The sequence below is a fragment of the Aotus nancymaae genome, unplaced genomic scaffold (assembly GCF_030222135.1).
Source record: "Aotus nancymaae isolate 86718 unplaced genomic scaffold, 86718_ANA_hifiasm-v0.15.2.pri h1tg000006l, whole genome shotgun sequence".
Lineage (NCBI taxonomy): Eukaryota > Metazoa > Chordata > Mammalia > Primates > Aotidae > Aotus > Aotus nancymaae.
In genome coordinates this window covers 46,705,958-46,733,579 of record NW_026988417.1, presented here as the reverse complement: position 1 = coordinate 46,733,579, position 27,622 = coordinate 46,705,958, and the positions used below count along the sequence as shown (strand labels likewise).

Below are 27,622 nucleotides of genomic sequence, written 5' to 3'. Positions count from 1 at the left end.
CATTGTGAGTTCATCCACCTGTCGTCTTTGTAATTGCCTACTTTCAAATTAGGTCTCTGAGTGGACGTCCAACTTGTTGATTCTCAGTGCTGAAATCTGAGCAACCCACTGCACCGGCCAAAACAGTGGCATCAAGATTTGTGGTGCTTTTCTGCCCGGGAATCTCCAGTCTGGCTTTCATCTTGAGTCCCTTCTTCAATCAGGTAAATGGGCGACTCTGCCTTCCCGGAACTCCAAACATCAATTGGTCCCGTTTACTCTGCACCAGGAACCTCCGCGCTGGGGCTCCGGCAAAACCATGATGCCAGCCACAAGAGTCGCCCCGGCAACCCGTGGGGCTCCTCCACTGGGAACCTTCCGGTCTATGGGTAACAAAAATTCGTCTGAAAGTGTGGCGTCCTCTCGTTCTGTGCGTTTTCACTGGGAGCGACAATCCCGAGCTGCTAGTGATCAGCCATCTTGGATCTCTCTCGAAACAATAAGTTTTTATTATTTGTATGTTACTAATTGTGGAGTGGGTTTTGTTTTTGTTCTAATCAAAAGCTAACTGATAGAACTTCCAGTGCTTCTGTACATATCTGCTGGTACTGTGTTGGATGTATCCAGAGAGAGTGTCAGTCTGCAGTGTGACCTGTGTCTCCTGTGGAAGACTCAAGGCTAATTGACTGTGTTCAGTTTTTACCCTGTATGTTGATGTGAGAACCAAACCCTGCATAAACTTGATTTCCACTCTGTTTTCTTCTTTCTGCATTTTGGTTTCTGGCTTCTCCTTTTAGTTTTAATTCTCATCTGTATATTTACATGTTGTCCATGTATTGTTTCTTAATTTACTTTTATTGAGAATAAATTCAATTAACATAAAATTTACCATTTAAATCACTTTACAGATTACAGTCTAGTGGTTTTTACTATATTTATGATGTTATGCAGTCATCACCACTATCTAATTCCAAAAGATTTCCATTATCCCAAAAGGAAACTCCACACCCCCATTCTCCCCTCTTCCCAACCAATCAGTAATCTACTTTCTGTTTGTATAGATTTGCCTACTTTAGACATTTTATGTAAAAGTAATGCATACAACTATTGTGACCTTTTGTATCTGGCTTCTTTTATCCAAATAATGTTTTCAAGGTTCATTCATGTTATACCACATATCAGTATTTCATTCCATTTTAGGGTGGAATAAAATAATATTTCATTCATCAGTTAGTAGACATTTGGGTTTTCACTTTTTTGTGTTGTGGGTAGTTCTGCATGAGCATTCATATACAAGTTTTTGTGTAAATGTGTTCTGAATTCTCTTGGGTATATACCTAGGAATGGAAATGCTGAGTCATATGAAAATTGAAAATTCTATGTTTAACTTTTGAGGAACTACCGAACTGTTTTCTACAGTAGGTGTCCCATTTTACATTTCCAGCAGCAATATATGAGGGTTCTGATTTCTCCACATTCTTGCTAATACTTGTTCAGTTTCTATTTTTTAGGTTGTATTCATCCTAGTGTGTGTGAAGTGGTATCTCATGGTTTCAATTTGCATTTCGTAATGACTAATGATGTTGAACATCTTTTCATATGTTTGTTGCCCATTCATATATATTCTTTGGAGAAATGTCTATTCAAGTCTTTGCCCTTTTTAACATTGGGTTATTTTGTCTTTTTCTTGTTTAATTGTAAGTGTTCTTTATATATTATGGATACTAGACCCTTATCAGATATATCATCTACAAATATGTTTTTCATTCTGTAGGATCCTTTTTGTAACCTTTGATAATGTCATACAAAAAATTTTAAGTTAATGAAGTCCTACTTACCTATTTTTCTTTTGTTGCTTATGCTTTTGATGTTGTATTTAAGAAACCATTGTTTAAGGTCATAAAAATTTATACCTATGTTTTCTTCTAAGAATTTTATAATTTTAGTTCTTTAATTAAATCTTCGACACATTTTGAGTTAATTTTTGTATATGGTGTGAGGTTGAGGTCTAAATTTATTTGTATCCAGTTATCTCTATATCATTGTTGAAAATATCTTTCTTTTCCCATTGGATGGTCTTGACATCTTGGTCAAAAATAACTGGCTACAGATGTATGAATTTATTTCTGGATCCTTAATTCTGGGTTGTTGATCTATATATCTATCCTTATGGAGTACTACACAGTTTTGATTATATGCCATTATAACAAATTTCAAAATTGGGAGTGTGAGTTCTCCAACTTTGTTCTTTTTTTCAAGATTGTTTTGCCTATTCATTACTGTATGAGTTTTAGAATCACTTTGTCCAGTTCTGCAGAAAAGGTTATTGGGATTTTAATAGATAATTCATTGACTCTGTAGATCCATTTGGGAAACATTGCCGTTTTCACAATATCATGTCTTTCATCCATGAATGTAAGATGTCTTTCCATTTATTTAAGTCTTCTTTAATTTATTTCCAAATCTCCTTAAACTGATAAGCAACTTGAGCAAAGTCTCAGGATACAAAATCAATGTGCAGAAATCACAAGCATTCCTATAAACCAATAGTAGACTTAAAGAGAGCCAAGAATGAACTGCCATTCACAATTGCTACAAAGAGAATAAAATACCTGGGAATACAACTAACAAAGGATGTAAAGACCTCTTCAAGGAGAACTACAAACCACTGCTCAAGGAAGTAAGAGAGGACACAAACAGATGGAAAAACATTTCATGCTCATGGTTAGAAAGAATCAGTATTGTGAAAATGGCCATATTGCCCAAAGTAATTTATAGATTCAATGCTATCCCTATCAAGCTACCTATGACCCTCTTCACAGAAGTGGAAAAAACCACCTTAAACTTCATGTGGAACTAAAAGAGAGCCTGCATAGACAAGAAAATCCTAAGCAAAAAGAACAAAGCTGGAGGCATCACGCTACCTGACTTCAAACTATACTACAAGCCTACAGTAATCAAAACAGTATGATACTGATACCAAAACAGAGATATAGACCAATGGAACCGAACAGAGGCCTCAGAGGAAATGCCACACATCTACAACAATCTGATCTTTGACAAACCTGACAAAACAAGCAATGGGGAAAAGATTCCCTATTTAATAAATGGTGTTGGGAAAACTGGCTAGCCATGTGCAGAAAGCAGAAACTGGACCCCTTCCTGACACTTTACACTAAATTAACTCCAGATGGATTAAAGACTTAAACATAAGATTGAACACCATAAAAACCCTAGAAGAAAATCTAGGCAAAACCATTCAGGACACAGGCATAGGCAAGGACTTCATGACTAAAACACTAAAAGCATTGGCAACAAAAGCCAAAATAGACAAATGGGACCTAGTTAAACTCCAGAGCTTCTGTACAGCAAAAGAAACAATCATTAGAGTGAACCAGCAACCAACAGAATGGGAAAAAATTTTTGCAATCTACCCATCTGACAAAGGGCTAATATCCAGAATCTACAAAGAACTAAAACAGATTTACAAGAAAAAAACAAACAAACCCATTCAAAAGTGGGTGAAGGATATGAACAGACACTTTTCAAAAGAAGACATATATGAGGCCAACAAACATGAAAAAATGCTCATCATCACTGGTCATTGGAGAAATGCAAATCAAAACCATCTCACGCCAGTTAGAATGATGATCATTAAAAAATCTGGAGACGACATGCTGGAGAGGATGTGGAGAAATAGGAACACTTTTACACTGTTGGTGGGAGTGTAAATTAGTTCAACCATTGTGGAAGACAGTGTGGCAATTCCTCAAGGAACTGGAAATAGAAATTCCATTTGACCCAGCAATCCCATTACTGGGTATATATCCAAAGGATTATAAATCATTCTATCATAAAGACACATGCACACATATGTTCATAGTGGCACTGTTTACAATAGCAAAGACCTGGAACCAACCCAGATGCCCATCGATGATAGACTGGACGAGGAAAATGTGGCACATATACACCATGGAATACTATGTAGCCATAAAAAATATGAATTTGTGTCCTTTGTAGGGACATAGATGAATCTGGAAACCATCATTCTCAGCAAACTGACACAAGAACAGAAAAACAAACACCACATGTTCTCACTCATAGGTGGGTGTTGAACAGTGACAACACATGGACACAGGGTGGGGAGCATTACACACTGGGATCTGTTGAGGGGGAACAGAGGAGGGACGGGGGGGGTAGGGAGGTTGGGGAGGGATAACATGGGGAGAAATGCCAGATATAGGTGATGGTGGGATGGAGGCAGCAAACCACATTGCCATGTACCTATGCAACAATCCTGCATGTTTTGCACATGTACCCCAGAACCATAAATTTGTTTCCACAAAGCTTTGTAGTTTGCAGTACAAAAATCTCATTCTTCCTTGGTTAAATTTTGTTCATGCATTTTTTTATTGAATCATGTCTCGATTTTTCTCTGTAGGTAGATAAGATAAATATAATAAATCCATAAAAATACTTTTTTTTTGAGATGAAGTATCACTCTTGTCACCCAGGCTGGAGTACAGTGGTGTGATCTTGGCTCACTGCAACCTCCGCCTCCTGAGTTCAAGCTATTCTCCTGCCTCAGCCTCCCAAGTAGCTGGGATTACAGGTGTGTGCCACTGTGCCCAGCTAATTTTGTGTTTTTAGTAGAGACAGTGTTTCATCATGTTGGTCAGGCTGGTCTCAAACTCCTGACCTCAAGTGATCCACCTGTCTCGGCCTCCCAAAGTGCTGGGATTATGGGCATAAGCCATCATGCCTGGCCAAAAGTAAATGTTTTTAATGTAGCTCTTCAGCTATTTAAGGTATTCAAACATTTTCCAAGAAGTCTGAGAATAAAGATACTAGATTGCTAGTCTCAAAGGTATTATTATTATGTTTATATTTTTGACTTTATTATCTTAGCTTTTATTTATTGATTTACAAAATAGTGCCTGCCAAAGTGCCATCTACTCCTGTATACGTTAATGTTTTAGTGATTACTAGTAATGCTATGAAGATTAAGTTAAAACAGTAATATTCATAGTAAACACTTAAATGGCATTTATGTGCCAGGTAACTATTCTAAGTGTTTAATGTGTATTAACTTACTTAATGAAATTAAATAGTGGGTGGGATGAAGCTTTAAAGAACTGTGTGATTTTGTGTGTGTGTGTGTGTGTGTGTGTGTGTGTGTGTGTGAAGTCTTTCTGAATGATGTTTGGAAAATTCATAATTTTAATCTAGAGTTCTCAAACAATAGTTTTGGTCAATGTTTAATTTTTAAGGATTAAGATATTGATAACTATTAATGAACAAAGGGAGGGAGGTGATATCTCTCAGCTCTGCTTTTTTGGGGCTTTAGTTATTTCACCTCTCAGTTGAGAAGTCTGAATCCAATGATCTCTAATCTTCAGAGTGCCCAGCTCTCACAGTCAGCTGTCTAATGTCTTAGATACAATATCTGTCTGTCCTATGTGTGGTATTTGAGACGAAGCATGTTGCAGGGGAAAGCTCTTTGAGGAATTAGATCAAAACCCCACAGAAATGTGAGGTTGATGAAGGCAGAATCATTTTTCCATGTGGAACGTTATATCACTGCCACAGTACCTGATATAGAGTAGAGTTTTAATAACATGAATGAAAAATGAGTGAAGAAATAAACATAAGACTGGAAAGAAGTCATTTTGGGTTTGATATGGTTTGGCTGTGTTCCCACCCAAATCTCATCTTGAATTCCCACATGTTGTGGGAGGGACCCAGTGGGAAGTAATTGAATCATGGGGGCAGGCCTTTCCGATGCTGTTCTTGTGATAGTGAATAAGTCTCACGAGATCTGATGGTTATAAAAAGTGCACAAGTGTTCCTGTCTTTGCCTGCTGCCATCCATGTAAGATGTAACTTGTCCTCCTTGCCTTCACCATGATTGTGAGGCTTCCCCAGCCACGTGGATCTGTGAGTCCAGTTAAACCTCTTTCCTTTGTAAATTGCCCAGTCACTGGTATGTCTTTATCAGCAGCATGACAATGGACTAATACAGGGTTTTAGTTTCTTTTTAAATATTAGAAATGTGTGTATGTGGATTGAGTGTGGGGAGAGGAAGGAGTATTGAAATGGGATATATTTAAATTAATAGAAGCTGTTTCTTCCTTTTTGCATTTCTTCATACTCATCTTGCATTTTACAACGCTGAGCCCTTGGCCTGGGATGTGCCCTTGCCCCACCATCTACCAATTTACTGGGCTTTTTAGCCGAGCACGGGCATCACCTTTGCTGGTTATCTCTCTACCTCTTATCTCCAGGCAGAGTCGAAGCTTATAACCATCTGTGGTCTAGCATTGATCACATGGTAATGAAATTGTTAGCTTCTGTCATGTCTGTCCCTTTTACTAGGGAATGAGTATCTTAATGGCCTTGTCTTATGTTTATTTTGATAACATATCTGGCATTCAGCAGGTGTTCACTTAGCAGTTGTTGAGTGTGTAAACGTGAATCAATTCAGAATAAACACCAGGCAATGACCAACTGACCAATTGCTTTCCTGAGTGTTTGGTGTGTGTAAGAAATTTTATGTGGATTTCTCTTACTTCTTATGATAATCCTTTAGGATTGGTATCATCGTCATCCTCATTTTACAGATAAAAAAGCAGTCTCTAAGGAATTAAGTAACTTCTTTAAAGTTATGCAGTGAAAAAATGGCAAAGTTAAGATTTAGAGCCAAGTTAAGCAGACTTACCTGTTTAGGTTCTTTCTACTAAAATCTGGGTTCTTGGCCAGAAGTTCCAGTAAAAATAATGAGTGAAATAAGATACTGGACATCAGTAAAAAAATCTTCAGGATAATGTTTAAAGAACATTGCTATGTCTTCTCCAGTTTTGTCAGGAAATAGATTAAAAATTGGATCCTTTAATATATCAGAAGGTACAGGCCTGCCCTCTAGGTGGCTGAATTTTCTGTTTAACACAGTATTAAAATGGAGAACAAGTGGGTTTCTAGATCAAGCTACATAGACTAATTACATTTGAAGGCTAAACATGACATTAGAGATTATCGGCCTCAGCCCCATTAATCTTAATGATATCACAAGGCCCACAGAACTTGTAAGTTTGGTCCTCAGTTGCTATGTCAGTTAAGGGCAGAGATCTGTGTTCCTTTACATCATGAGGTTCACTTTATATATTAATAGAAAATTTAGAATAATGGTGGATAAAAACTTGTCATATTAAACAGATAAGAGCATGAGAGTTTGGTTGAAACACCATCACTTCACACATTGGACACATGAAACTCAGGCCTGGGCCTCTCAGATGAGTAACCTCCAAGCTTCCGGCCCCCCTCAGGAAAAAGAACTTTCTGCATAGGACAGAACTGATCATCAGGGGCATCTCTGAAAAAAAAAGGATCCTCTAAGTTGTTTGTTAACTAATGATTCCAAGACTTTTCTGATTTAAGATGCAAATGAATATTCAGTGCTCCTTCCTTATATGTGTGGCTTTTGAAATAAGAGTTTTCTTTCATGTTTGCCCAGTGACAGTAGAAGGAACTGCAAATGTTGAAAGATCTGAAGTAGATGCTTCTGTTACCTTTGAGATTTGGCTTCTGTAGTAAATACCAGCAAGCTACGTAAAGTGAAATCAGTGTCATCCAGTGAATACTGACCAAGTACCCAGTGTATTTCAGGCAGTGTTCTGGGTGCTAGATCATGCTGAATATTGTATTTTCTTTTGTATGGTTTGTGTAAGACAGAATACTCAGAGGGGAAAAAAAGACTTGGAAATATGCTTTTGAGAAATCGGTATGAAACAGAATTGAGATTTATGTATATGTCTAATGTGTACACAAACATTAATTTATTCTGTTGTGGGTCTGTGTTGCTTATATAAGTAAATTTGATTTTCAGAATTTCACATAGCACTGGAAGAAATTGGACATTGACTTATTTTACCAGTGTAGCAAGACACTGAACATTACCGCTTTTATAGCCCTTAATAGATTATAGTGCCACTATTTGTTTTTAAGGCACTCTTTTCCCATTTTTCTCTAGAGCAAAGATCATGTCTTGTTCATCTTTGTTAACTACCTCAGTGCCTCATGCATGGTTCCTAATACATCATGGCTGTGCAATAAATGTCAGAATGAATAATCATGAATGTCTGAAACTATTTCTGTGGATGGATTAGCTCATGAACTGAAAATGGTAAAAAGATGGTTGAGTGAAGAAAAGGAAACATTTGAGGGAAGGAAGAAAATTGACAAGGATAAGAGATGAATGAAATGAGAATGAGGTGGTCAAGAATGCTATCTTATATTATATGACCTGTTAAACTTTTGCTGTGTTAGAAACCATCCAAGATGTAAAGGGATACAACTATTTTATCATGCTCATGGATTCTGAAGGTTAAAATTAGTTCACATTGGGGATGTCAAGCCTCTTATCTAGGAAAACTTTAATGGTTGGGGGTGACTTAACCACAAGGGGCTGGAATCATCTGAAGGTCTTTCACTCTTGTGTCTGGCTTCTGGGCTGAGATGATTTGAAGGCTGAGCTCGGCAGGAATTCTGCAATAGAAGTGTATGGGATTTCTCTACTTGCAGTGGGCGTATCTCAGTAGTGGCTGGATTCCAAGAGGGAGAATATTCAAAGAGCTAGATATCTAAAAAAATCAAGCAGGAGCTGCTTGGCTTTTATGTCATAGCCTCAGGCATTTCTGCTGTCCTGTATTAGTCAAAGGAGTCACAGGCCTACTCCAATTCAAGGGGAGGTGACATAGACCCATGAGAAGAGTGTCAATGAATTTACAGGTATTTAAAAAAAATAGCTGCACTGCGTATCTTAACTGGGACAGATAATGACAATGATGAATAGAGCAAAGAACAGAAAAGTCCATTGTCAGTTTACTTCATCAGAGATGGGACCTATGACAATGTCATTAGACACTTTCCAAACAGTAGTTAGATCATGACATACATCCAAGATACTTTTTGAGTATTGTTTATAATTTTTATTTGTTACACATCATCTATGAGAATTTTTTCTATGGAATAGTGTTTTTAACAGTTTTTTCTTCCTGATAGAGATCAGGTATATAACAGCTGACATCTCAGTTTTTGAAATTCTTCATTAACTGAGCTCCACAAGCTTTAGGAATAAGGACAGATATTTCTCTGGTCAAATGTGCCTTTATAATCTAGTATGCTGTGCAGTTCCAGTTATGACACTGACCTTTGGTGATCTATCTAATGATTCTTTTATAAAAAGTCTGCAGTTTGAATATACTCACTTGGCCTAACTGCCCACTGTGCTTTGGCACTTTGTTGGTCTGTAGAGAATCTTCTTTTTATCATGATGTAGAGTTGAAAAAAAAAAAAAACTTCAGCTTTCATGAAATTGAACAGGGAAAAGGAAAGGAAATAGAGGGAAGAGAGGGGTTATAATGAGGACGAATGTTACATTAGACTGTGGTTTTATTTTTGGCAGCTAGAAATCACATATTCCTTTATGTCTGAGAAGAGGTGGTGCAGATTACATTAGCACAAAGCTCTACTGGTCCACAGAAATCACTGGGACCATTGGAGGGTATTTGTGTTGAGGTAGGTAGGGCAGTAATAATGGTCCTTGGGGAAGGTGAGCCCACCCACCTTTTTCTTGCATTATTTGTCTGCTTTGGTACTTTTGTCCCCCTCCCTCCTTTCTCTTCCTCCTTTTCCCCTTTTCTCTTTTTTCTTACCAACTCTGAAGTGTTTGAGGACTGGGTCATGGAAAACTATGTTATTCCCATAAATATGTTTTAAACACTCTTTATTGTGAAAAATTGCAAACATAAGTAAAAATAGGATGATATAAAGAACCCCTGGTACTTATCACTAAACTTCGATAGTTATCAACTCACAAACAATTTTATTTTGTCTATACTCTCCCATACCCTTCATATTAGGAAGCAAACCACAGACATTATTTTATCTGTGAATTTTTCAGTATATATCTCTAAAAGTTAAGAACTCTGAAAAATATAATCACCATACCATCACACACACACACACACACACACACACACACACACACTCTCTCTCTCTCTCTCTCACACAGCAAATCATAAACAACCTAACACTGTTTTAATATAATCAAATCTTGATATCATCAAATAAATATTACCAATGAACCTTGATATCATCAATATTAAGTTAGTATACAAGTTGCCATAACTGTTTCATACATTTTAGTTGAGAGGTCTCTTAAGACTAAATATATGTCAGACCCTCCTGAATCTCTCTATTTTGTTCATAATTTTTTTTTGTTGTTGTTAAAGGAAGTTTCTCATTTGTAAAGAAAAAAATTGAATTCACCTGGTTGGGTGCGGTGGCTCACTCCTTTAATCCCAGCCCTTTGGGAGGCCAAGGTGGGCAGATCACAATGCCAGGAAGATCAAGACCAGCCTGGCCAACATGGTGAAACCCTGTCTCTACTAAAATACAAAAAATTAGCTGGACGTGGTGGCACGTGCTTGTACTCCCAGCTACTCGGGAGGCTGAGGCAGGGGAATCGCTTGAACTCAGGTGGCAGAGGTTGCAGTGAGCCGAGATCGTGCCCCTGCACTCCAGCTGGGTGACAGAGTAAGACTCCATCTCAAAAAAAAAAAAATTGAATCCACGAATGACTTGGATTCTTCATTCCTATTTTAAAAACATTGAGAAAAGAATATATAGACATGGATGAATGTTTCTTATTAAAAATATTTAGAATACTGTGGCCAAGGAGCAAACATTGGTATTTGATTATTTTATATATAATTTATTCTTTACTCTGATGCTTTCTCCTAATAAAAGTCACTGAAAATCACTTACCCACTGAGAAATTTGTTATGTGTGTCTTATTTTCACTTGTTACTGTTTCTCTTGGTAGGAGCAAGAAATAGAGAAATATTTGTTTTATTCAAGAAATTCCCTCATCGGAGGAGAATTGGTGTCAGAATTTGCCAGTTAAAGTGAATCCAGTTACATTTCACAGTAAATAGTAAAAGAGAAAAAACTTGATATGATTCAGACTTTATCCTGAAAAATAAAATGATAATAATAGTTTATCTCAGATTTAGAACCATGTAGATCATAAGTAATTCACAGAACAAAGAGTGAATCTAGTATTTCCTTGATATCATTTTTCTGACAAAAATATATGATTAAAATTTTGACTTCCTTTACATGTGAGTTTGTCAGCACAATTCAAAAGCGAGCCTTTTTTTCCCCAAAAGCATTAGAAAGCTTTACCAGTTTTTGCAAGGATTTTTTTCATAGAATAAATATTAAACCATGATAACAAAGAAGCCATGTAATTTCTAATATAAGATAGAAGTATACTTGTCTCTCACAAAGTAAGTGAGCTGGTCTACGCTCTGCTCCATGAAATCATTCCAGGATCAGGTTCCATCTTGTTTCTTCTGAGTAATGCTGAGATGCATAAGGGAAGTTGAGTCTGCCCTGTGGGAGGCTGGAAAATACCCTAAATCCTGGGGAAGTAGCCTGTCTTTAAGTTGAAAATGGCCTGGAAGGAGTACATATCACTTCTATCATGCATCCTTTTGGCATCAACTTAGTCATAATGGCCACAGTCTACTGCAAAGAAGGCTGGGGAATATAAATATATAAATACATATAAATATAAATATATTCCGGCCTATGTGCAGAAAGAAAGGGAAAATGAATTGGTGTATAGGGGTGCGCGTGGGGGGCCGTGGGTGGGGGGAGAGGTAGGAAGCAGTCTGCCACAGTATATCTTAATATTTTAATTATAAAAATTAGTCTGATTTTGATACTTCTATTGTGTTATTATTATTATTATCATTTTTAACTAGCTAACTTTAAGATCCTTATTTCCCAGTGGCATTGAGTGTGGTTGGAGGGGTTCTCCAACAGCATTTCTTGAAATGCCTCATCTTTGGAAGATTTGATATTTTATTTGCAATTATTGTTGACTGTTGCCTTTCTCATTCAGTGAGAGATGATGACAGCAAAGAAGCAAAACCTAGTAATATGGAAGGGATATTCGACTGGGGCCAAAGTGGTCAGTTGATTAATGGCTATTTTAATATCTGACAATTTTTGCTTCTCTCTAGAACCACTTAATTATGAATCTCCTGTATAATAAATAAATGTGTTAGATTCTTGGAGGTATTGCACATAGTATCTTTTCTAAAACTTCTTTCTATATCCATTGCTCTTTTTATCTCCTTTCTTATGAGAGTGGAGGCCCTCATTCCCAATTGTAGCCAGTGACTACAGGGAAGACCTTCAGTGTGAGACCCGAACCTGCCTTAAAGGAGTTAGATCAATGCCTATACCTGCATACAGACAATAAGAAACAACTATTCCTAGGCAGCACCTCTTAGTCTGTTTCTAGGTTCACATGTCCCGTAGTCCAGTGCTGTAATCATCTACCCTATGGTAGTGGACTAGGGTAGGACATATGGTATCAGGAGAGATGAGCACTCAGCTGGCCTTTTAACTTTTGTCTCTAGAGGACTTCTCTTATCCTCTTTTTACATGCTATTGGTAGTGAAAGATAAGGGTTTTATTATTTAATAGATCTCTTGGTGCTTGGATTCCTCACCTTGTCTAGCTTCAACAGGTTAGCTGATGAATACTCAAAACTGTGTGGTCTGCTGCATATCAACTGACTGAAAGGAGAAATATATAAGACTTTAAGAAAATACAGGTTATTACAAGGTGCCTTTATTTAATAGCTCAGGAAGATAGAGGTGTTCAGTGTTACTTCCTTTTGAGCACTAAAATGTTGCCTAATCCTGGAATAACTCCAATTCATGATGTAAATGGGGAGCCTAGAATGTACTCTATTTCGATTGAAATCATCCTAGTATTTTTTCTTTTGTTGTATTTCTGCTATTTAATCCCCTTTTACAAAAGAAAATTGGGGCTTTAAGCTGAGAGTATATATTGCAGAAGAGAATGTGGTAAGATTTTTTCTTATATAATAGCTACCCATTTGGTACTTTTGAATTGAACTATAACCTGATACTGTTGACAAGCACCACAGCATCTGATTTCTCAGATTAAGGTCAGTTTGATGTTTATTTGTACTAAATTTCCTAAAATTGCAAACAAATAGTAACTTTGTCATAAACTTGTGATGAAATTGCAAACAGTAACTTTGTCATAAACCTGTGATGAGATGTGAAATAAGGTCACCAGTTCTGATGTAGAAGTTTGTAAACTGAGGGCTTTAATTAACTTTTAATAATATTAGGACATCACCTAATTAGTGACTTATATAATATTATATTAGATTTATTATATAATGTTGCTATTAGGTTGAATTATATAATTCAGTATTAGATTGAATATATAATACTGCTAATTCTATAGGTAAAATATTGCAGGATATTGGCAAAATATGGCACATAATACATGACTTAACCTAATAAGATGAGAATTTTAACAACCTCTAATTATTGTTTGTTTGCTCTTATAAATAGTCCATCCTTTCCCAACTCTGTTATCTGGGCCTTTTTTTTCTTATTTACTATAGTCCATTCCATTATATCATTTGGTAACTCACAGTCACTTTTATTTTCTTCTGTCTCCGATTTCCTTTCCCATTTAGCACCTCTGTTCTTTTGACTTAAAATATTATGAAAAATCATATTGACTAGGATAGGCTGTTCTAGTCATCAGTTATTTTTTAAAAAATTATTATTTTCTTTCTTTTCTTTTTTTTTTTTTTAAGACAGTCTCACTCCAGTACCCAGGCTGGAGTGCAGTGGCATGATCTTGGCTCACTGCAACATCTGCCTCCCAGGTTCAAGCTATTCTCATGCCTTAGCCTCCTTAGTAGCTGGGACTACAGGTGTGTGCCACCACGCCTGGCTAATTTTTGTATTTATCAGTAGAGACAGGGTTTCAACATGTTGGCCAGGCTGGTCTTGAACTTCTGGCCTCAAGTAATCTGCCCATCTTAGCCTCCCAAAGTGCTGGGATTACAGGTGTGAGTCATGGCAGCTTATTTTCTTTTTTAAATTTTCTTTTAAATTAAAAAGTAATAATTGTACATATTTGTGGGTACATAGTGATGTTTTGATACGTAAAATGCATTGCTATTTATGTATTAGATCAGGGCAATTGGCATAGCCATAAAAATTACTTGCTTTCAGACAGAATCTTTCATGATGAAAAAGGTTTTAAGATTTGTTGGCTGAAATTGTTGAACTGTGAAACTATTAGTCAGATATTCAGATTTGCAACACTGGACAGACAGTATAAATTTGGTGGTTTGGGTTTCTCACTGGTGATACAGTGACAGTTTCCGTTGTCTATGTCAGAATGTTAGTGTTCAAAGATTAATGTGTTAAAATGTTCAGTCTTTTAGCAGTTAGTCGCCAAGGCAAAGGGAATAGGAATTTTATTTAAAAAAGATGTTCATAATCCTTAGTTAGCAATGGCTGAGAGAGAAAACTGGAATCCTGAGGTTTTGTTTCCTCTTCGTTTTAACATTTAGAACATCAAAACTATTATTTCCTCGTTCAGAGAGGACATCTCCCTTCAGTTTCGGTATTGAGAGTTTGGTGTGGCTCTTAGTGATGCCCTGAAAGTCATAGGCTATCTCTATTGAAATCTGGAGATTGAATCCAATTGCACTTAGCAAGCTGCTAAACCAGGAGGCTGGAAGTGGGACCTCATTAAACTTTTTCCTTCAGTTCTACCTTCCTTTCCACTAGGGAGGTTGTATAGTGTAGTTAATAGTACAGGCCCTGCAATCGTATTGCCTGAATTAAAACCTGGCTCTTATTCTTACTTTGTGACCTGTAAAATGTAGACAGTATTAGTACATACTTCAGAAGGTCGTTGAGAGAATGAAGCGATTTAATACATTGAAAGTGCTTAGTGGTTGGGACAATGCAAAGTAATAAAAGCTTGATAATGATAATTATGATGATTTTTGTTATTTTTCTGTGTGAATAGCAATTCGATAGGGATACTCCCTGATTCTCCTGTGGTCTGCTTATTCCTCTGGATTTCACTGATCTTATCAAAAGGTCATTAGATTGACCTTTTAGGAAAATCTGCCCTCAGCCTCCTCCCCCATTTTGGTCCCGATTTCATAGCATTTAGCAGGTGTTTCATAGTTTGTAGTTCGGGATTGAAGGCTGTCTTTTTATTTCATTGAAAATGGGATTTTCTTCCTCTGGCTTTTATGTTTTATTGTTTAGGGCAGAAGAGTAGAACATACACCTTTCCACTGCTATTCTCCAAGGATATTCTGATTCTCAGAGGCAGTCATTTTCATTTTTTCAAAGTTTTTCATACCATTGTATCTTATTAAACAAAAATTATGGTAAGCCATTGTTTTAGACTGAGCTCCTACACTAGACCCCAACAACCCAGGCCAAACAGAAATGGAGTCACTCATGCTAAATGCTGCATAATCACACTGAAGCTTTAAGGGAGCAGGTAGATCCCCGAATAGACCATTTTTTTTTTCTGAAAACAGGAGATTACACTCTATGCGAATCAGTGTAATAAGGAAGTCCCCTCCGTTTTAATCTTTACCAAAAAAAGTACCTGAAGTAACTTGATGTTACTAATCAGCCTTTTTTTTTCTATTGTTCTGTTTCCTTTTTCCTACGTTACAAAATCCATTGTTCTGCCATTGCCCAGCGGGAGCTCTCATGTTTTACAGAATAGAGGCTGCCCTGACTCATGAACTCTGAGTAAAAGTCACTTTTACTAAATTTGTTGTCATTTTGTCTCTTGACAGTCTCTAAGTAGCTTTACATTGCTACTTCTTGCTATTTCAATTGTGGGTATTTATTGGCTTCCTCCTCCTCCTCCTCTAGCTTTTCCTCCTTCTCCTCCTACTATCATGGAGGATCTAGCTCTCTTTCATAATGTACTCCCCCACCCACACAGGAGCACACTTCCTGCTCTCACTCCCAATATATTTATATTAGTAGTAAGATTATCACTGTTGTTTACCTCATTATGATGATGTAGTTGTTTTTTGTAGCAGAACTCTGTAGCATACCTGTAATTATTTTTCCTTTTCTAAACAATTTCTTGTTTTCCCTTGAAATTATTTTATTTTTTAAAGTTGGCTAAATTTTACTAACTTATTATAACTCTTCTCTGCATACATTAAGTTTCGTCTCCTAGAAGAAGAGTTTCATCTCCTTACTTGATCCAATTTGGACTGGTTGTACTCTCGGCCGGCTGCTGGGTGTCATTCATTTTGGGATTTCCCTGCATCATCATCTATTGGGGGAGGGGTCCCTTTACCTCTTTCTTGTGTTGGAATGCTTGTTTTCTAAATTCTTGTGGTTTTTGCTTTTCTGGCTTCCTGCTTTGTTTTGGTATTTTGGCTACATCCCCGAGTAGCTTTTTGAGAAAGGTGAACAAGCGATAGAATTGTTAAAGCCTTGCGGATATTTGAAAAATGTCTTACTTCATTGGCACTTGGGCTGAGTATAGAATTTTTGATTAGAAATCACTGTCTTTCTGAGTTTTTCTTCATTGTCTTCTACTCTCTGGCATTACTCTCGATGATTACCATTCTGAATTTCGATCCTTTCTATGAAACTTACATTTAAGCTTGCTGAATATTTTGCTAATCCCCATAGTTGTGAAATTTTACAGGAAGTGCCTTAATTTGATTGTATTTCAGTCTAAAAATAACCTTAAGTTTGGGGACGTTTTCCTAAAATGTTTCTTTGATTGTTTTCTCACTGTTTTCTTTGCTTTCTTTTTCTGGAACTTCTGTTTTTTAGACACTGAACTTTCTGGGTGAGTTCTGGAATTTTGTTATATTTTCTGTTTCTTAATTTTTTAATTTTTTTGTTTTGTTTTTTTGAAAGGCTTCCTCAACTTTTTGTCCTGACTTTTCTATTGAGTTTTTCATTTCTGCTCTTTTGTTTTTGATTTCTAATAGCTCCTCTTTTTTTTGGTTCTCTGTTTCTTATTTTGGCTATATCGTGACCTTGTTTCATGCATGTATATTCCCATAATTCTTTGATTTTATTTTATTTTTTAACATTTTCTTTTTTTCTGTACAACTTTTGTTTCTTCCAACTTGCTTTTTTTGCATTTGTCCTTTGACCTTGGATTCACATTAGTATTTTTCCTCAAATGTCTGGTGATCCTTGTCTTTCTCTCATTTATCAGAGTGGGACTTTAAAAAGTCAGTTGAGCTGGGCGTGGTCATGTGTACCTGTAGTTTCAACTACTTGGTGAGGCTGGGGCAGGAGGTTTGCTTGTGCTCAGGAATTTGAGTCCAGCCTGGGCAACATAGCCAGACCTCATCTTTAAAAAGAAAAAGAAAAAAGTGTCAATTGGAAGCTTCGTGCATGGTATTGGGCCTTGCTGACTGTGGGCTTAACTATAGGCGTAATCTGGCTGTGTCATTTCTTTGGGGACACTTCTATGTCTGTGTCTTCAAGACTTTTCCCTTAGTCCAGTCCTGATGTCCTGGAGCCAGGTGGGAGAAGAGAGCTGAGTGGCCTCATCATTGTTATGTACACTTATACAGTTTCGCTTAAGCTCCTCCTTTTCAGTGTGGTACTCCCAGCCGAAACTATACTTAGTCTCTCCCAGGATAGAGACCCTATGTTTTACGGTCTTCAGAAATAAACCTCTAGTTTTCTCTCAGGGTTGAGGAGGGTTAGTCACCTAGATCTATGGCATGGAAGAAGAGAGGATCAGGGACTTTGTTTCTTAAGCAGATTTGCCAACAATTCTTTTGCTTTAATTCCTTCTTCGCCACCACTTCTAGAGATACCATGTTCTGCTGATTCTTGAGCCATTTGGAAGTTTTGCAGAAGTAATTGGGTTGTTTCCAGGCTTCTCCTCGGCGGGGCCTGCCACATATTTATTTGTTTTCTAGTTTCCAATATTCTGTTGTTTTCTTTCTTGCTTTCCATTTTCTTGACAGTCAGTTCCTTAACAACAGCAACATAGCTGTTTTTAATGGAATTTCAGGAAGGAGCCAACACTCCATCTTTAGCTGGAAGTCTTTTCCTTCATTTATCTCTCTCTGAACTTTAGTAGTTTTCTTTGGCCAGGACTTCCCATTGGCCAGTGAATTATAACAACAGTGGAGAACTTTAATTGTATGGGATAGAAGGGTAGGGAGAGCCCGTAAATAGAAACCAGGAGACTTTTTTCTGGTCTTGACTTGTGTGACCTTGAGTAGGCCATTTAACTTTTCTGAACCTTAGTTTCTTGAGGGAGCTAGATTAGATGGTGACTAAGATTCTTTTCAGCTTAAATGGTATGATTCTGTATAAGACTAGTAATTGCACATATAAGTCAGATAAGGTGGTTTTATTTTTTGAGACAGAGTCTCTCTCTGTCACTCAGACTGGAGTGCAATGGCATGATCTTGACTCATTGCAACTTCTGTCTTCCGGGGTCAAATGATTCTCCTGCCTCAGCCTCCCAAGTAGCTGGGACTACAGGCACCCACCACCTTATCCAGCTAGTTTTTGTATTTTTAATAGAGACGTGGTTTCACCATGTTGGCCAGCTGACCTCAAGTGATCCACCTGCCTTGGCCTCCCAAAGTGCTGGGATTACAGGTGTAAGCCACCATGCCCAGACAGATAAGATTTTTTTCCCCAGGACATTCAACATGAATGTTTTTTTCTGCCCCTGATGTTGAGACCTTTTGCTTCTAGAACTGCATGTAAGTCCCACACCATTTATCCTTGTGGGGCTTCCAAAAGTCTGCCGTCCATTTGTTAACAATGGTATTGCACACTGTGTTGGAAACTACATGTTTGCACATGGCCCGTTTACGAGAGCATTGCTTGCTCTTCCCTGGTATCCATACTTATAAGTAGTCATTTTCACCCTTGAAAATGTGTTGCACAAAGATGAAAAGACAGTTTCCAAAGAAGGGTATCTGCATTCTGACAGTTTCTTAGGAAAGCAGATGGAGTGCCAAAATTTTAATATGAAATAGGGAAGACCAACTTAGACGCAAAAGGGGCAAGAGCTTTCCTGTGACTCCTCAGCTTAGGGTGGCTATTGGGTTAATGAGTTCTGTGATTCAGCTGGTTACTGAGAGGCTACTGTAGATGCCAGGAGTGGTAGGAAGAGATGCGGAGCCCAGTGTCTTCCTTTAAGATAGTGGCTCTAAATTCTACCTGTACATGAAATCATGATGCCCAGGGCTCTACCCCAGACTAACTGAATAAAAACAGTGGAGCCTAGACATCTGTATTAAAATGAAATTCCCTAGGTGATTCTAATATATACTGAAGGTTGAGAACCATTCCTTAACAGCTAAATGAGAATTAAAAATGTGTATATTAATTGCTGTAGACATAGCAGAATATGATTAGTTCTATGATGAGTGATAGAAATTATGGCACAGGAGTTGGAAGGTTTTTAATTAATTGAAGTCAGCTTAGGGTGACTGCATTAAGGAGATGAATTTTGAGCTGGTATAGTTTTAAAAGGTGGAAGGCAGAGAGTCCACTGGACCAGGAAATGAATGCTGTGAGGGGAATCTCTGGAGATTTGGAAGTCTTTTTTTTTTGTATTTCTCCTAATGCTATCCCTCACCTAGCCACCCACTGACAGGCCCCAGTGTGTGATGCTCCCCTCCCTGTGTCCATGTTTTCTCACACCCACTTATGAGTGAGAACATGTGGTATTTGGTTTTCTGTTCTTTTGTCAGTTTGCTGAGAATGATGATTTCCAGATTCATCCATGTCTATGCAAAGAACATGAACTCATCCTTTTTTATGGCTACATAGTATTCCATAGTGTGTATGTGCCATATTTTCTTTTTTTAGTCTATCATTGATGGGCATTTGGGTTGGTTCCAAGTCTTTGCTATTGTGAACAGTGCTGCAATAAACATATGTGTGCATGTGCCTTTATAGTAGAATGATTTATAATCCTTTGGGTATACATCCAGTAATGGGCTTTCTGGGTCAAATGGCATTTCTGGTTCTAGATCCTTGAGGAATTGCCACACTGTCTTCCACAGTGGTTGAACTAATTTACACTCTCATCAATAGTGTAAAAGCTTTCTATTCTCCACATCCTCTCCAGCATCTGTTGTTTCCTGACTTTTTAATGATCATCATTCTAACTGGAATGAAGTGGTATCTCCTTGTGGTTTTGATTTGCATTTCTCTAATGACCAGTGATGATGAGCTTTTTTTCATATGTTTGTTGGCTGCTGGAAGACTATTTTGATTGGAGTGTGGTGGAAGTAAAGGTGGGATGGTAGGCTGTAGCCAGAATGTGGACAGTCTCTAGTGTCAGACTAAGGAATTTTGGCTTTACTCTGTAGGTGATGGGAAGGCATTCAGGATTTCTGATGAGTAAAATGGTGACGCTGAATCTTTGAAGATTAATCCAATGGACGTGATGGATAGGTAGTTTGAATAAAAGGAGGCAAGAGCTTAAGGAAATGAAGACTAGTTGGGGAGTGACTCTCATTGTCCAGATGCAAAGTCATAATGCCCTGAGCTAGGAAAACAGCCATGGAATTAAAAATGATGATAAATATTTGTGTAGTGTTTTCATAGTCAGTTCTTTCCCATATTTCATTCAAACCTCACACTGACCTTATGGTCTTTCCTTCCATACTTTATAAATGAAGGGACTGATGTTCGGAGTGAAGCTGTTGTGAAGGAACCTTACAGAAAATAGAGGGGCCTGATTGGATGATGACCAACCCGTAATAGGAAATTGAAGGGTGCATTGGAGTTGTTGAAGTGTATGTGAAGACGGTAGATTTCCTCAGTTGCTAACCCTGTCCAGTCACCAGCCATGCTGTCAGAGAGCTATTTAATGCTGTTCATGTGACTCTTCTTGCCTCTGTCCTTTAATATGCAGTTATTTATTTATTTATTTATTTATTTATTTTGAGACAGAGTTTTTCTCTTGTTGCCCAGGTTGGAGTGTAGTGGCGTAATCTCGGCTCACTGCAACTGCTGAGCCAGGATTCAAGTGATTCTCCTGGCTCAGCCTCCCCAGTAGCTGGGAGTGCAGGCACCTGCCACCACACCCAGCAAATTTTTTGTATTTTTAGTAGAGATGGGGTTTCACCATATTGGCCAGGCTGGTCTTGAACTCCTGACCTCGTGATCTGCCCGCCTCGGCCTTCCAAAGTGCTGGGATTACAGGCCTGAGCCACTGCACCTGGCCTATTTATTTATTTATTTTTGAGACGAAGTCTTGCTCTGTCATCCAGGCTGGAGTGCAGTGGCACAATGTGGCTCCCTCTAGCCTCCGCCTCTCAGGTTCAAGTGATTCCCCTGCCTCAGCCTCCCAAGTAGTTGGGATTACAGGTGTGTGCCACCATGCCCAGCTAATTTTTGTCATTTTAGTAGAGACGAGGTTTTGCTATGTTGGCCAGGCTGCTCTTGAACTCCTCACCTCAACTGGTCTGTCCAAAGTGCTGAGATAACAGGCATGAGCCACTGTGCCTGGCTAGTTACTTCTTTTTTTTTCTTTTTCGTCTGAAAAGGATTTTATTTCTCCTTTGCTTGTGAAGCTTAGGTTGGTCAGATATAAAATTCTGAGATGGAAATTGTTTTTTTTAAATTGTACTTTAGGTTCTGAGGTACATGTGCAGATCATACAGGATTGTATTTCTTTAAAGGTACAGTGGAGGCAAAAGAAGGAGAGGCTGTTGCTAATTCAACTTGTCTCAAATATAAATCTTCAGGCCTTTTTTGAGTGTCTTTGGGTTTTCAGATAGTTAAATTGTGTTGAATTTTAAAAGGTTTAGACTAGGTATGGATAGTCTGGAGTTGTAGGGCTGAGGACTTCCTCATCCAGATGGACTGTGTCCTGAGCAGTTTAGCTATGGCTGGTGGGTTTCCATTTCTCTTGTGATAGAGACAGGAGCCATAGGGAAGAAATCTCTGGAGCATGGTAGTGTAGACACTAGAGAACATCCCTGTGGCACTGGTAACGAGGATGCTTCATTGAGATGACACCCTTATCAGAGCTGGAGTATGGATTATACCTGCCACCATGCTAATTCATTTTGTTCATGAGTCTGCTGTGTCTGTAAGGTCATCTGTTTTGTGTACCGAGATCCCGAAGCAATTCAAATATCAATATAAATCAGCCACACAGGTGACAAAATGTGCTTTTCCATCTGAGATATTTATTCCCTGCGATCAAATAGTAAGAGTGCACAAGAAAGCTAAGGGGGAGGTGAGAGGTACATAGGAATGAATCATCATTATGAAGAACCTTGATTACACTTTTTCATGAAATGATGAGACATAGAAGAACAGGATGGAGACTGGAAAAGGTGAGGAGGTTGAATTCTTGTGCCCCAGGCATTCTCAATTTGGGCACAGAGATCAACACTTGTCTGCTACAGCAGGGGTGAGGGTGAAGCTGATTTTGGTAATTTGAAATGGCAACATCTATGGAAAATTAAACTGTCCCATTTTAACTTTTTTCACTGTAGAATACTGGGATCTTCAGTGGCAGGAGAAGGAATCATCAGAAGATCGAGATGAGTTTTAACACTATTTTGGAGGAGATTCTTATTAAAAGGTCACAGCAGAAAAAGAAGACATCACCTTTAAACTACAAAGAGCGACTTTTCGTACTTACAAAATCCATGCTAACCTACTATGAGGGTCGAGCAGAGGTAGGAGACCATCACAATTTACTTTGCTGCTTTCTGTGTTGATAACTATTTTATAATACTGCCTCCCTCTCCAATCTTATTGAAAATGCTTTGGGTTAATGAAGTAATGATTTATTATCATTTAGATGTGAAAGATGAAGTTTAGAATATGGATAGAAATTATTAACTAATCTGTTAATTATAGGTTTAGTATAATTAAGCTACTGAATTAATATATGGCTGTCTCCTGTAAACTACCTATTATGTATCAAAGTCTTCTTTAGCAAGTATAAATTGTATCCATGTTCATTGCTTTGTATGAATAAATCTTCATTATTAAGTAGAAGTTACTTAAAACTGGTTAGTTATTTGGTGGACACAACAGGTTATCAAAGTTGACCAAAAGCAGTTTTTAAGCATTCTTTTTGTGTGTATGTGTGTGTGTGATAAGCAGCTACTACAAAGTTCCCTTGATGACAGCAGGGAGAAGCAGTTCACTAACAAACGTGGCACGAGTGAATGTGTGGTTAGCGCACATCTGGCTTGTTGGTGACTTTAGCTTCTCCTTCCACTGCTAGAATGAGGCCTGTGAATGTGTGGTCACCTCTGGCTCTTTTGCTCCTGATGTGTTGGGTATGGCATTTGCTAGTACTGCCATGTACTGACATCTCTGCTAGAAATATACTTGGGATCCAGGGACTGACTGGGAACTGGGTTGCCCTTGGTTAACCATATGCTGTTATGCAGGTTGGTTTTGGTGGACTGTTGGTGATCCTGGTTTAGTTTTCTTTTTTTTTTTTTTGAGACAGAGCCTTGCTCTGTTGCCCAGGCTGGAGTGCAGTGGCACAATCTTGGCTCACAGCAACCTCCACCTCCTGGGTTCAAGCAATTCTCCTGTCAGCCTCCCGCGTAGCTGGGATTACAGGTGTGTGCCACCACTCCCTGCTCATTTTTGTATTTTTAGTAGAGATGGGGTTTTACCATATTGGCCAGGCTGGTCTTGAACTCCTGATCTCAAGTGATCTACCCGCCTGGGTCTCCCAAACTGGTAGGATCACAGGCATGTGAGCCACCACACCTGGCCCTGGTTTAGTTTTAACTCTGCTTTTTTTTTTCTAGAGTATCTTCCTCAGAAGTTGATATAGTTGTAGTTTTTTTCTTCCCACTGATTTGTCTGTGGTTTGGTTTCTCCCAATTTACATAGAATGGCATTGTGGCTCATGATGGTCCTCAACTCTTTATTTCTGCTGTGGCTTGTCATTGTGACCTGTGGTATTCTGTAGGTTCATGTAATTAAGGACCATACTCCTTTATCCTTAAGTCCCCAAAATGCTGAAAACCAAAACCTCAAAACTCTTATTTGCAAAACCTGTGTGTGTTTTTGTACCTGTATGTGTGTATGTGTGCAGAAGTATTAATGTATTTAATTATGTGGAGCTGCCCTAGTCCCTGCGGGGACTATTATGTAACATATGGTATATGTGCTATATTTCCTTTTTAAACCAAAAAATTAAAAAGTGTTTTAGACAAGGACCTCTAGCAGAAATGTGAATTATTTTGAAACCTAAAACAAACTTTAAAGGAAACATTAACACATTTTTGTTGTATGGTAATAATTTGTTATAATTTGATTTTAATATACAGTTGACCCTTGAACAATGCAGGGTCAGGGACACCCACCCTTGTGCAGTCAAAAATCTGTATGTAACTTTTGACTCCCCCCAAACTTAACTACTAATAACCTACTGTTGACTGGAAGTCTTACTGATGGCATAGACAGTACATTACCGTATATTTGGTTTGTTATATATAGTATATACTGTATTCTTATAATAAAGTAAGCTAGAGAAAACAAAATATTATTAAAATACTCATACAAAAGAGAAAATTTACTATTTATTAAGGGGAAGTATATCATCATACAGGTCTTGTTCCTTGTCATCTTCACGTTGAATAGGCTGAGAGGAGGAAGAGGAGGGGTTGGTTTTGCTGTCTTAGGGGTGGCAGAGGCGGAAGAGGTGGAGGAGGTAGACGGGGAAGCAGGAGAGGGAGGCACACTGTGACTTTTACTGAGAGAAAAATCCCTCTGTAAATGGACCCATGCAGTTCAAGCCCATGTTGTTTAAGGGTCCACTGCAGTAAGTCTAAGAAAATAAGTGAAAGTGGTAAAATGCGATTTTTTTACTAATCAAAAAAGTCTCAGAAACCGGCATTGTTTGCTTCACAGTATGGGCAGATACCATTGAAATACATTGCAATTGCGAGCTCACTTTGAAGAAGATAAACATATCAAGTTTAAAGTACCCCTTTTGCTTTAGCTTAAGGAGAAAGAGGACAAAAATGGCATCCCTCTTCCTTCTGAACCTGGCTCACCATCTTGCCCTGGAACAGCCTCAGCCACCCTAAGAACCAGAAAGGACAGAATGAGGAGGTAGTCATGGCACAGAAAAACCCAGACTTTAACACTTCCTGGCAGAGCTCACCTCCTTTCCAGCTGCTGCTGCTGCCTGTCCCAGAGAGCCTAGTCCTGTTGCTTATTCCTGCCTTCACCCTACTCCTCTGATGAGCTGGCTATTTTCATCCCTTGTGGTTTCTTGTCTCATGGACCAACATTCACTGGCGTACTTGTTACCTATGGCTTGAAACGTGGTCACAGATTTGTTGGCCTCTCATAGTTAAATAATTGTCAATAGCAAAAAAAAAAAAAAAAAAAAAAAAAAAAAAAAATTAGGCTTCTTAGAATAATAAAACTTTTGACAGTGCTGAGCTAAATTCCCTAACAACTCTCTGCCTGGCTTCTAGGCATGGCCAGCAACACCTTGTTGCTGTGTTTTCTTCTGTGTTTGCGCTAATGTGCTCAGTTCACTGTTTGCTGTGGATGAATCTTCTCATTTCCATCTCCCTATCCCTGAAAGCTGCGATTCAAAAAAGGATGTGAGGGCTGGGCGAGGTTGCTGACACCTGTAATTCCAGCACTTTGGGAGGCCCAGGTGTGTGGATCACTTGAGGTCAGGAGTTCGAGACCAGCCTGGCCAACATAGTGACCCAACCTCTACTAAACATACAAAAAAATTAGCTGGGCATGATGGTGGCACGTGCCTATAATCCTAGCTACTCAGGAGGCTGAGGCAGGAGAATTGCTTGAACCCGGGAGACAGAGGTTGCAGTGAGCTGAGATTGTGCCACTGCACTTCAACCTGGGCAACAGAGCAAGACTCCATCTATAAAAGGAAAGAAGGAAAGAAAGAGAAAAGGATGTGACATGAGTAATCTGTGCAAATCAACAGGTGTTTAAAAATAATATTTTGTTAAAAAATATGACTCTAGAAGTAAATTAGAACCACAGGGGCCATTTGGGAATAAAATAAATAGCCCTAGAGGTATTTATTTTCATTGTCCATAGTTCTCCTGTTTTCAATAGAAAAACAATGAGGAGGCTGTTGATTGATCTAGTAGCTATGATTTGTAGTTTATTCGTGGCCACCAAGTGCCACTACTACTCTGTTAAAACTCTCAGTTCATAATGTCAGACAGAAGATATCTCTCTTCTCCTTATTCTTCAACATGATGGCAGCAAGCTTTTTTTTTTTTGAAATTCTTCCTATTGTGTAATAAACCTTACTGTGCTTTTTTTGAAATATGCTGAGAAATCCTATTCTAGATGACAAGAAATTCAGTCAGACCATTTCCTCAATTTCCTCAAAGTCTAATTTTGTAAAACTTGTATTTCAGGCCGGGCGTGGTGGCTCATGCCTATAATCCCAGCACTTTGGGAGGCCGAGGCGGGTGGATCACGAGATCAAGAGATCAAGACCATCCTGGTCAACATGGTGAAACCCCGTCTCTGCTAAAAATACAAAAAAAAATTAGCTGGGCATGGTGGTGTGCACCTGTAGTCCCAGCTACTTGGGAGTCTGAGGGAGGAGAATTGCTTGAACCCAGGAGGCGGAGGTTGCAGTGAGCCGAGATCACGCCATTGCACTCCAGCCTAGGTAACAAGAGCGAAACTCTGACTAAAAAAAAAAAAAGAAAAGAAAAAAAAAAAACAAATTGTATTTCAATTTCTGCTGTGGGTCATTCTTTAGTTTGTCTTCCTTTCTCTATGCTAGTTAGTTAATTCACTTATGGTAGTTAGTTAATTCTGCATATTCCAGTGAACTGAAAAAAGATCTTCCTGGCAGTTTATATTATTTAATCCTATTCAAAATTACACAGAGCAAAGGACACTGGAGGTTTCATAAGTGACATTGCTTTCTAGTCAGGAGGCTAAATGACACAGGGGACAGACCACCTGATGTTTCAGTGGAAGCTCCATGGGATAATGAGATGGGAGCCAGGGAGGAGCAGCGCTGGAATTTGGTCAGGAAAAAGATCTACAAATAATGGTAAGAAACATGAGGAATAGATTTCTATAGGTTGAGATGTTGAATTTAAAAAATTGTAGTATGTTAATTTGCAGCTATTGTTAGTGAAGACATCGGGAATTTTTAGAGTTGGACTTTGGAACTCCTAATTTGGTTGGCTTGTTGTCTGTTACACTGTCCCAGTATGGAAGCTGGTAAATAACTTACAACGTTGAAGGAATGGGGAAGCTCGTGCCAGGGGTCCCAACTCCACCTGCACGTTCAGTGATTCACTATGATGACTCAGAGGACTCAGCATTGAGTCATACTCACAGCTATGATTTATTACAGCAAAAAGATTCAAAGCGAAATCAGCAAAGGGAAAAGTGTGGGGGCAGGCATAAGCTTCCAAGAATCTTATCCCGGTAGAGTCCCAGAGATGTACATAATTCCTCCAGCATCAAATTGTGGTAATTATGAAATGTTGTGCTATTAGAGACTCAGTGCCCAAAGTTTTTGTTGGAGGCTGCTCACATAGGTGTCCTATGTCTAGTGTACCAAAGTTCCAGACTCCAGAAGGAAAGCAGGTCTTCAGCATGAACTACATTGCTTGTACAGTTTAGGTACCATGAACCACCTCATCAGTGTTGGGAATGGTGGGATCCTCCCAAAGTCCAAATTCCCAGATGCCAGACAAGGACCAACC

General features: G+C 38.5%; 1 protein-coding gene across 5 annotated transcripts in view; it reads left to right on the top strand.

Moving 5' to 3' along the window:
* Positions 1–27,622, top strand: part of TEC (tec protein tyrosine kinase) — a 149,096-nt gene that overhangs the window by 26,664 nt on the left and 94,810 nt on the right. For 3 of the 5 annotated variants that reach the window (XM_012441172.3, XM_012441171.3, XR_001105494.2), the window contains one exon: positions 22,409–22,594. In XM_012441172.3, the coding sequence (XP_012296595.2) occupies positions 22,457–22,594 (138 nt within the window). In that variant the 5' untranslated portion in view covers positions 22,409–22,456. Of the gene's footprint in view, positions 1–22,086; positions 22,247–22,408; positions 22,595–27,622 lie in introns of those variants that run through there. The other 2 variants (XM_064366910.1, XM_012441169.3) reach the window with 2 other exon arrangements.